Below are 11,368 nucleotides of genomic sequence, written 5' to 3' on the forward strand. Positions count from 1 at the left end.
CTAACGGAAGTTTGTGCAGGGTGCTGTCTGTGGAACCCTTGTCCAATAGAGTCGAAGCGACATTGAAAACTGGGAACAAGGCTGAAACAGTCAAATCCATTGCAGACACTATTGTGAATTTACATGTTGGTGATATAGTTACTGGGCATATTAGACGGATCGAGTCTTATGGATTGTTTATAACACTTGACAAGGCTAACGTGGTAAGATTCTTTTTGTTTATCTCCTATCACTAGTCATCTTGATAGAAGGTATTAATTTAGCTTTATTTATTTGTTTATTTCATTGTTAGGTTGGTTTATGTCACATATCAGAATTGTCAGATGAGCACATTGATAACATTGAAGCTAGTTATGCAGCTGGTGAAAAAGTTGTGTCAAAGATTCTGAAGGTAAGTTCCTTTCGTAGAACACTCGGCAAAAGCTTGTACCATAAGTTATTAATTCCAATTTCCAAGAGTATGAATTTTATGATTAATTATTATTGGATTTTTTTATCTGAACTTGTAACTTTGTTAATATGCTAAGTATTATTTTTTTTCTTTCAAGGATGATCCCCTTTAGTGAATCTGACCTTCAAATCAGAACTCTTGTAGACAATTCTCCCAATTATACTTCTTTGCCAGCTTATTTTTTATTATTCTGTACTCAGATCGATGAAGAAAGACAAAGAATATCCCTTGGAATGAAGAAATCTTATATTGAGAATGCCAGCGGTGTTGACCAGAGCCATGCTATAAATGGCAGTCATGATCACGATGAAAGTGATAGTGCTTCTATGGACAATATGGACAATGAATTGCTTGATTTGCTGCATAATGATGACTTAATTAAACATCAAAAGATGTTGGGGCATGATAATGCAGGCTCTGAGATTCTTACACCATCAGGAAGAAGTGCTTCTGTTCTTCCTCTTCAGGTTTCTCTGGAAGACTCAGATGGCTCCGATTTGGATAATCCTGTAATTGCAGGTCAGGACGGTGTCAATGAGAACAAGCAGGCTGCGAAAAGGGACAGATGCATAAAGAAAAAGGCCAAGGATGAAAAGTGTGTGGTTCATGTGTTAATTATCTTTAGGTTGGGAAGGCTGAGGATTAGTTTCTGGTCTTTAAATTCTACTTATATTGCAGGGAGCTCGAAATTATCGCCGCTGAGGAAAGGCGTTTGCAGAATGACATGCCAAGGACAGAAGATGAGTTTGAGAAGTTGGTTAGGAGCTCTCCCAATAGTAGTTTTGTCTGGATAAAGTACATGGCTTACATGCTCTCTCTAGCAGAGGTTGAGAAAGCACGAAACATTGCTGAGAGGTATGGGATAAATCTCTGATTGTGTTCATGGAATAAGTGTTGACAAGGAGTTGTTAGGGAATGGTTATGGGATAAATCTTTATTTTTAATATTTTGTAGATTTGTTGTAACTAGCATGATGTGATTCTGCTTCTGCCAAATTCTATGGTTACTCCTGAAAAAGCAAAATAACAGAATATTGCATCTTTGTATCACCGAAGCATTCTAAATGTCAGAATTAGTTTGGTATTTACTTGTTTGTTCAAATGTCTTGCATAAAAAAGGAATTAACATTTGGATTTGATTATTATTGCCTGCTGATGTTAGACTTAGACCTATATGCAATACACTTCCAACTACTTGACGAGTAACTTTAATCTTTGTTCTTAAAAGGGCTCTTAGAACAATAAACATCAACGAGGAGGGTGAGAAACTGAATATTTGGGTGGCCTACTTCAACTTCGAAAATGAACATGGAAGTCCACCAGAGGTAACATAATGTTCTTTTTTGGCTTTAATTTTTTCTGTCAATATTTCTTTAACTTCTCATATTTCTAATCTGTGGCATCTCCAGGAGGCTGTCAAGAAAATCTTTCAGAGGGCATTGCAATATTCTGATCCAAAAAAGCTGCATCTAGCTCTTTTAGGAGTGTATGAGAGGTCTGAGCAACAAAACCTGGCGGAAGAGCTCCTTGAGAGGATGACAAAAAAGTTCAAACATTCGTGCAAGGTTAGTGATAGAATGGTTATCTTTTGTCAACCTGGGTATGCTGAAGGCTCTAAAGCATTTGGATATGTAGGTCTGGATGCATTGCATTCAAAGTTTTCTGAAGAAGGACGAGGATGGGATTCAATCGATAGTAAATCGTGCTGTCATAAGTCTACCACGTAAAAAGCATATTAAATTCATTTCACAGACTGCTTTACTAGAATTCAAATCTGGTGTACCAGATAGAGGCAGATCAATGTTAGAATCTATATTACGGGAGTATCCCAAGAGAACTGATCTTTGGAGCATTTACCTTGATCAGGTTATCAAGCATAACAAAACTTCTACTTGTTTTCCTTTTTACTTTTCTGAGATAAAGTTATTGATGGACTATCTTTTTTTTTGCAGGAGATTTGTTTGGGTGATGCAGAAGTAATTCGAGCTTTATTTGAGAGGGCAACATGCTTAAGTCTTCCACCCAAAAAAATGAAGGTGCTGAACTCTTCTAATCATTTTCAGGGTTTGCTTAATGCTATTATTTTTACATTGCCATTTACACTTTAAATCTTGAACTTCTGAGATCCTTTGCAATCTTTCAATGGTATTCCAGCTTTTCATTATTTTACATCATTCTACTTTTTTTACAAAAATAAAACATCATTCTTGTTATACCACAAAGAAAAAGGATTACATCAACATTTACTGTACCTTGGCTTATGTATTTCTCTTGATTGATACTAGATGGTTGTGATCCTATTAAGCAAGAAATATCTTTTGTTCTATTTTCTAATTTTTTTAGTTTGTATTATTCTACTCTCATGTGCCAATCCATATCTAGGGAGAGAGTAGGGAGGATAACTAAAAGAGCTATCTTGAACTAAAAGAGCTATCATGAACTAAAAGAGCAATCCTGTCAGCGGTCCTAATTTCATATATGCCTCCAAATTGCAAATATGATAAATACACCTATGACCTTTCTTAAGTTCTCTCAAGGATCCTTGTGTCTCAGTTTCAATCTAACCGTTATCCTTGCCAAATAATTTTTAACCCTATGTTTCTTCACCCTCTCTAAATGCCATGTTGTATTATTCTACTCTGATCTGCCAATCCATATATAGGGAGAGAAAGTAGGGAATATAACTAAAAGAGCTATAAATAAGCATAATGTCATGTGTAGTCTTGCTAATGGTCCTAACTTCATATATGCCTCCAAAATTGCAAATATGTTATAGACACCTACAAACTCTTTTAAATTCTCTCAAGCATAATTTCGCCTTGACCAGCATGTACGAATCGATATTTATCGGTCCTGATACGCAGTGATTTAAAAAGGCGCTCGGGCAAGGCAAGGCGAGGCCCGAGTGTCTCGCTTCATTTCCAGGCGGCGCGCTTCAAAGAGGCGCCGCTTGGGCGCTCGCCCGATCCCAAGCGCCGGGTGCTTCGAGCAAGCGCCTAGGTTAAACCTGGCGACCAAACCAGCGTTTGAGGTCTGGTTCGGTCTCCTGTGCTTTTAGTTGGTTTAATCGAACCAACTAAAGCACCGATATCAGCGTGACTTCCCAAACCCTAACCCTGCTCGCCGTTCACGCTACTGTCGTTGTTGCTCGCTGTCGCTGTTGCTGTCGTCGCTCTCGCTGTCGCCGTTGCTGTTACTATTGCCACTGTCTCCGCTCGCGGCTTCCACTCCTGCTCCGTTGCTCGCTGCTGCCGGTGCCACTGTTGCTGCTTGCCGCTGTCGTTGCTGCCGCTCCCGCTGCCACTGTCGTCGCTCGTAGCTATCGCTCCCGCTCTTCTCAGTCAACACCCTCTGTCTTCCGACTCTTCCCTTACACTCTTCTCTTTCGATAGTATATAGTTAACAGTATACATTATACTGTTAACTGTATACTATTAATAGTATTTATATTTATTATATTAATTTAATAGTATATTTTTATTTAAAATTTTAAATAATTATATTTATTAATTATATTATATATTTTTATATTTTAGCGCCTCAGGCGTTTTTGGACCTTGGCGCATTTTGGCACCTAGCGCTTTTTAAATCACTGCCGGTATGAACCGGTACATGAACCTGACCCTTTTTGGTGGGACAGTGTGACCATATAAAAAAAATTGCATGCCACTTTGCAGTCTAGGCTTAATCATGAGACGAGCCTAATACTTGTGGTCAGCCGCTGCCTACCGTTCCGTCACTGTTTTCTGGCTATGCTCCTCTTCCTCTACTGCCACATCGTCCTTCTTCCTCTTAGAGTCTTCAGTACATGTACCAGTTTGTCGTGTTTCACCAGTACCAGTTAGTACCATATCGATCTGGCCAGGGATCTGTTCAGTATCCCAGTATGAGATTGCAAAATTTCCGAGTCTCAGTTTCCATCTAACTGTTGCTTTGCCAAATAATTTTTTGCTCCCCATCCTCATAAGGGCAAGGATGAGAGTGTTCTGATACCTGGTAAGTGTAGGATAAGGAAGTTCTGATGCCTAGTCAATGTGCGATGAGGGTGTTTTGATACCTAGGAAATGTTAATTGTGGATCTAATCATGATTTATCAGAATTAAAGTCATGTGAGTTGACAGAAGTTATCAGCTTGGTCTTTTGAACTTTCAGTATACACGTGTATTATGTTTATCAGAGTAAAAGCCATCTTTTTACTTTTGTAAGGGAAACCTGCATTGTTGTATTTGAAAAAACAAGTGCTGGACTGTTTTTGTATGAGTTGTATTTCTATAGTTTGCAAGCATCAAAGAAGTTAAAAATATTTCTTAGTATATTCCATTTTTTAAATCTAGCCACATGCATCAAGAATGCTAGTTTGATGATTTTTTATACCACAGTTGGACTTTCCTTATTGAAGTAATTGTGATGTTCACATATGTTTTGACCCTATTGACAGTTCCTGTTCAAGAAGTATCTTGACTATGAAAAAGCGCATGGTGATGAAGACACAATCGAACATGTTAAGCGAAAGGCACTGGAATATGTCGAGAGCTCCCTTGCTTGATGTGTGTATGGAAGCTATATGATCAAGCGTTCCTACAATATTATGTTTATCTTTTCCATTAGACAGGAAACAAGCTGTGGGCAGGTATCAGCTGACCTGCCAAATGGAAGGGTCATCAAAGTTGACCTTAAGGAGACTCATACTGACAGGGCGTTCATCAGAAATTCTTTTGTTATAGTTGTCCCACCTGGCTATTCTTCTTTGATATCCTTGTACCGGCTGTTTGTATAACACAAAGCATTGTTCTTTGGAGGGAAATTGAGCGCCATTTTTTGGATTAATTTTGGGCATAATCATGTTAAATCACATGTACTTGTGGAACCTTGGGATGTAATACTAACAGATTTTTCATTAACCCAATGCGATATAAGTTGTTTGATCATATATAGTCTCTGGTATTAGTACATGGTGTACAAGATTTTTGAATTGTTGTTGAATTGCATTCTGTCAGAAGGCATATTTGGTCATTCCAACTATCTGCGAGACCTGCCTGTAATGCGAGGACCAATTTTGTTCTAAATTGCTTGACTATTTGAGAAACCTTTTCTTTTATCCATTTCTATGTTCCTATCAGAGATGAGATTCTTTTTGCTTGTCGTGGCAAGTCATGCGTGGTTGTCATTGGTGGAGAAAGGAGACGGTCGTGACATAGTAATTGCAATGCTGCAAAGGTAAATAGTGATATCGGTAGTCGCAATCCTGATGTAGTTGCAAAGGAGAAAGGAGACGGTCGTGACATAGTAATTGCAATGCTGCAAAGGTAAATAGTGATATAGTAGTTGCAAAGAGGAATGCAAGATAAAGACTGCATGCCTATTTATACCTACAGGGAGCCGAGAGTAGTCTTTGATCGTGATAATAACACTGGTCGAAGAATGATGTGGTGGTTATACATTTGCTAGTGTTGAATACGTAACTTCGACTCCTTTGGATTCGCTCTGATGTTCTCGAGATCATCAACTGTCTCAATGGCAACTGCCCATTCAATGAAAGATTAAAAAGTTCCGTTTAATATAACCAAATAATCGATATAACTACCCATATAATTTCTTTAAAAAATAAAAAAATAAAAAATATTCATATATTAATTTTAAAAGAAAATTAAACCATTTTGATGAAGTATGATCCGATTAAATTCCTGTTACAATATATTAGTTTTTAGGCCCTTTTTGTGTGCAACAATGATCGCAATAAGCGATGCAGTTGCTTCATGCTTACTCGTCCGTTGTTTGTTACTCTTAAGTGTAAAGTAAAAAATGTCTTGCTTTGGATAGTTTTTGGTCATTTTTGTGTGTACAGTAATGGTGGTAACAATGTGGGCTAATTATAGATTACCCTCGATAATTAGTTATCATTAGTATTTCGATCTTTATATCTTAATGTTATATTGTCATCAATATAGTTACTAGAGTAAAAAATCTAGGATTATTTATCCTAATGTCATTAATTTTACTAATAAAAATATGAAAATAAAAGATAAAAAGATAATTTTAATGTTTCAATTGGTGGTGACAAACAACGACGACGAGAGGTGAGGGTCGCTTTGCATCTCTGTCGACGTTGATGTAGTTGCTAAGCAGTACTTTTGTCGCTTTACATCTACGTCGACATTGACATAGTTGTCGAGCAATGAAAGGGCCACTGACACAGATGCAAAGCGACATCGCTCGTCATTCACGCTAGCGGCCCCTTCGTCATTTGACAATTGCGTTAACATCGATGCAGGTGCAATGCGATGAAAGAGTTGCTTAGTAATTATATCGACATCGACATAGATGTAAAGTAACAAAAGGGATGCTTGGTAGCTATGTCAGCGTGAACGTAGATGAAAAGTGACTCTCACCTCTCGTCGTCATTCTCTTTATCCATAATAGTCACTCGTGGTTCTGAATGGCACCGTCGTCTGCTACCGTCGATGTCGTTCGTCACCACCAACTAGAATGTTAAATTTATCTTTCTACCATTTATTTTTATATTTTTATTATTAAAAACTGATAGCATTAGAATAAATAGATATAGAGGTTTTATTTTCGTAACTATAAGAATAGAAATGTAACTTTTTAAAGTGTAAAAATCGAAATACTAAAGATAACTAACTAAAAAGATTAATTTATAATTAACCCTAATAATAATATAAAATATCAATATCTCAATAACCTAGAATCCTGAGGTATGATGGTGATCCACCACTCTTTCTCGCTTGGCCATAAATGGCCTTGGATAGTTTCTGGTCTGTTTTCGCGTCCTGTGGCAATCACAGTAAGTGGTACAAAACATTAACATCTCATAACCTAAAAACCCGAATGGTATAGGATTGGATTGATCTCCCCGGTAGTAAATGCTGCACCATGCTTCGCTCGTTGCACATTTGCACGAACAAAAATGACCTATTTTATTTTTATGTTACATTTTTATAAGAAGACATGATTTTATAAGAACTCAAATATGTTACATTTTAATGCAATTACATTTTATTTGTGCAGCACAAAAAATTAATATAACCATGTTCAGAAAAAACACAATTCAATTCCTACCAAACCATAGGTCATCAAAATCACTTCAAATTCATTTCAATTGTTCCGGATGTATTTTTAGATCATCCAACTCCTCCAACTCCATTTAAAATGGCTAATCTTCTGTTATTTACAGATTCCGCAAGAAAAATAAAGCAAGATAATGGATAGAAATCCTCAGCATGGGATTGTATCGATTGAGCACCACTTAAAAGTCACTAACAAGGACCAAAATCTGTGGGCATCATATATCCATCGATTGAGAGCCTGATGATGGCTTTTTCATTCTTTTCTTGTTCCTTTTGGCTTTCCCAGAAATTTTTTCCTTGTCACAAGCTGGAGGCTGCGTTCTCTGTAGGTGTTGATGAATGGCAGCGAGTGGATTAAGTTGGAATGAAGGATCGTTCAAAACTTGCCTCAACTGTGCACCTTCCCTTTGCCTATAAAATGCACCACATCAACAAGTGCAAGTTGAAAGAAAAAGGAGAAAAGCACAAAACTGCAATTAATTACACCAGCTTCCGCCTAGTCTTGCAGTTCAGCTTCAAGTTGTTTGTGCTAGAAGACTGCTCTGTAGTATTCGTATCTGGAAGAAGTTCAGAAAGGGCTGATAAATCATACACCTTCATCTTCTTTTGTCGGCTTCTGAGTCTCTTTTTCTGTATAAACAAGGATTCTACATCTGAATATATATTTTGATAGTTTTAGAACTAAGAATAGAGTGTTTTTCATCAAATCATTTTATGAAGCAAGAGATGAACTCAAACTTCTGTGTTCGATGAACAAGAAAAATTGAAACCCCGCTACTTAAAGGTTCAGAAAATAGAATAGCAGGAAAGGTAAAAAATCTGGTGCATAATAGTGGAGACATGACTTTCAACTGAAGCTAACAGAATGATCACAAAAATCCCAACTTTGTAAGATTACATAGGAAATCTCAACGACAAGTTTCTTTAGCTTAAAGAATTGTCATTCCACAGACATCCAAGCAATATATTATAATCAATGTGGATCTCCAAAATCACAAACAATCATGTAATTATAAGAACATAAAATCTACAGAAAGAATCCAAGGTTCAGTATACCTGTTTATACTCACCACAGAACCCTAATTGGCTTTGTTCAAACACAAGAAAAACCTTTTTTTTAAGAAGGATTTAGATTGCATATCTGACATAAGAAGCCATAGCATCTTACTAGCTAAGAACTCCAAAACAATCATTGTAACTTTGTGAATGAAGAAAATTTGCTAAAGAAGAATTAAGGAAAATAATTAGTCAGCTGTTTAAATGGTGAAACAAAACTCAAAATGACATTACAACTTCAAAAGCCAAAGTCTCTCTAGCAAAGAAATCCAAATGATATAAATATTAGTTTTAATAAGTGGTGATAGGGTTAAAAAGAAAACAAAAATCAGCTCCAACTTATTAATCAGTGTGGTGAGAAAATCTTGGGAGACACCAAAATTCAAGATAAAAGGAAGTATCATCACCTTGCTGATCGCTTTTTTCACACTCAAAGACACAGCAGCATCTTTAACTTCTGTAAGAAATCATAAACAAGCTAAATGAGGATTTCCAAGTTCAAATTCACTTAACTTGGAAACCAAATAAAAATTGCAATATCACATACAACAAAACTGTGATGTCTCAGTAATGGAAGCATAATAAATCTATGGAACTTCCTAACCATAATCATCTGGACATGATATAAAATCATGGTCCAATATCGATTTCATTACCTTGTCGAACAGGCGGTACACCGACCTGTACCAGATGATATCACTGGAAAATAATTTAAAAAATAATACCAACAGGTACCAAGCTATAGTGTCAGCTACCAGTCCTTGTGAGTGAGGGTCGGTAACAGCATCTAAGTTGATTGATGATACATAGAACTGATGATTGCAACAATAATAAGAGGCTACTAACTTTGGAATGTTCCACCTGCACAACTTCAAGGCCGAAGGTGGGTTCAAAAGGCAACTAGGTGAGTAATAAAGAAATTGTGGCAAAAGAAATCAAAGAGAGTATTTTCTGATTTGAGAAAAAGGAAAGTCCAAACATCCAGTGAAACTTCAAAATAAAAAAAAGCCATTTACAAGGAGAAATAGAATGATAAATAGAATTAGATCAGAACATTATAAAATTGAGAACAAAACTCTGTTTTACTTTTAAAACACTTTGACGTAACAACTTAATGTAGCTACATTTCAAAGAATGTGATACAGGTTATGTGAATAAAAACAGAGCATGATTTTTGGAACAAACTAAGAAGCATGGATTAAAATCTCGATCCAGCAGAATGTAATTGGAGAAAAATGTAAAACATGTGAGACAACTATCACATATAAAGTAGCAATGCCAGTAATGTAAGACAGTTGTCACCTCTCAGATTTAAAGAACAAAAAAAAAAAAAAAACCGATATCGATACCAAGCAATAGGACTGCTTTGTGCAAGAAGATACCAATTTGCTTACCATCTAGTAAGCCCTATATGGTGAGCTTGTGGATACTAGGGCTTGGTTTTGTACATCTGGGAGAATTTCCTACTCCACATACTGATCAGCTATCAGATCAGTAAATACCAGACTTTATCGACCAATACCACTGAGATTTAACAATTTTAATTCTATGTTCAGGAGTATATGAAATCAACAGAAAGGCATATTCCATACATCTTAACATTTAAAAGCTTAGTGTTGCAAGTAGACATGTCATGCATGACTAAAATTGTTTTACAATTAACTAAATGCCTAATTCCTAAAAGTAAAAAAAGAAAAAAATGAAAGCACTGCTGACTAAGCAGCTACAGACACCACATGAAAAGATGACTTACTTGCATAAAACTTTTGCTTCTTTTCAAGTTTGCGCTTGAAACTTTTGTTTTCCTTCATCAAAGAACTAGTGCTGCAAAAGAAATTCACTATAAACTAACCAACCATGTAAATACAATAACACGAATAAACAGTGATGTAAATAGAAAGAAACAAGAAAGACCAAAATAGCATCTGGGAAAGTCTTTTTCTTCCAAGCAGCTTGAGTATTGAACACATTTTAGGGCTCATATAAAAATACTTTGGGATCTATTTAAGAAAAAAACCTTCCTAAAATATTGAAGGCATGCAAAAAAAAAAACTAGAAGATCAGTTAGCTAATTAGGGGAAAGAATTATAGTGCAGTAAAAGATAGATGTAACATTGTGCATTCAAATATATTGTATACTCGGCAACTAGCTATATTAAACAAGTCAATTGGCTCAAAGGATCCCAATATATTTGAGTCTAGTGCTTTGCTTTGGATGCAACAAAGGGTTATTCAGTTTCGTTTTTAATCAAAGTATCATTTTGATTAAATTACTAAATTTTGTTCTAGCAAGCAGCTATACTTGATGTTTATCCAGCAAAAAGGGAAAAGAGGAGAGATGTGAGGAGAAGACAAGGGAGGAGAGGAAAGGAAAGGGGAGCATAGAAGAATAGACAGGAGGAGAAAAGATGGGAGAAGAGGATAGGAGAATAAGAAGAAGAGGAGACGGGAAGAGAGGTTAGGAGAGGAGATGAAACGGGAAGAGAGGGTAGGAGAGGGCAAGAGAGGAGAATAGATGGGAGACGAGAGGAGGAGAAGAAAGGCGATGCGACGGGAAGAGGGGGAAGAGAGGACAAGATGGGAGAGACGGGAGGCGAGGAGAGCCGGAACAGTGCCTGCGGGTGGAGAGCAAGCGACGATGGGCCATGTTGGCTCGTCGCGAGCGGCAGCGGTGGTCTAGGGCTCCGTCTTCTCACGCAACGCCGATTCGAGGTTTTTTGTTTGTCTCCTTTTATATAAATCCAACTGAGTTGACTCGGTAAACTCGAGTCGAC

General features: G+C 36.9%; 2 protein-coding genes across 2 annotated transcripts in view; one reads left to right on the top strand and one right to left on the bottom strand.

The window, feature by feature from the left end:
- Positions 1–5,378, top strand: part of LOC135616827 (rRNA biogenesis protein RRP5-like) — a 43,386-nt gene extending 38,008 nt beyond the window's left edge. Inside the window, exons 32-40 of the mRNA XM_065116484.1 lie at positions 20–203; positions 293–391; positions 652–1,046; positions 1,130–1,306; positions 1,679–1,775; positions 1,860–2,015; positions 2,086–2,316; positions 2,403–2,486; positions 4,889–5,378. Of these exons, the coding sequence (XP_064972556.1) occupies positions 20–203; positions 293–391; positions 652–1,046; positions 1,130–1,306; positions 1,679–1,775; positions 1,860–2,015; positions 2,086–2,316; positions 2,403–2,486; positions 4,889–4,996 (1,531 nt within the window). The 3' untranslated portion in view covers positions 4,997–5,378. The remainder of the gene's footprint in view (positions 1–19; positions 204–292; positions 392–651; positions 1,047–1,129; positions 1,307–1,678; positions 1,776–1,859; positions 2,016–2,085; positions 2,317–2,402; positions 2,487–4,888) is intronic.
- Positions 5,379–7,539: 2,161 nt separating this feature from the next.
- Positions 7,540–11,298, bottom strand: LOC135616830 (uncharacterized). Its single transcript, XM_065116487.1, has 5 exons — positions 11,210–11,298; positions 10,348–10,418; positions 9,002–9,051; positions 8,023–8,168; positions 7,540–7,949 (listed from the first exon to the last, which is right to left on the bottom strand). The coding sequence occupies exons 1-5, from the start codon at positions 11,239–11,241 to the stop codon at positions 7,754–7,756; spliced, it is 495 nt and encodes a 164-aa protein (XP_064972559.1). The 5' UTR covers positions 11,242–11,298; the 3' UTR covers positions 7,540–7,753.
- Positions 11,299–11,368: the final 70 nt, after the last annotated feature.

This window comes from Musa acuminata, chromosome BXJ2-7, assembly GCF_036884655.1.
Source record: "Musa acuminata AAA Group cultivar baxijiao chromosome BXJ2-7, Cavendish_Baxijiao_AAA, whole genome shotgun sequence".
NCBI classification, from domain to species: Eukaryota; Viridiplantae; Streptophyta; class Magnoliopsida; order Zingiberales; family Musaceae; genus Musa; species Musa acuminata.

Bases quoted from the DNA above. Each gene is read 5' to 3' on its own strand.
- LOC135616830 (XM_065116487.1), bottom strand. From the start codon at position 11,241: ATGGCCCATCGTCGCTTGCTCTCCACCCGCAG. The intron at 9,052-10,347 runs GTAAGTCATCTT...GATTTCTTACAG, and splicing joins GAAGCAAAAGTTTTATGCAA to AAGTTAAAGATGCTGCTGTG. The intron at 7,950-8,022 runs GTAATTAATTGC...TGCATTTTATAG, and splicing joins AAGACTAGGCGGAAGCTGGT to GCAAAGGGAAGGTGCACAGT.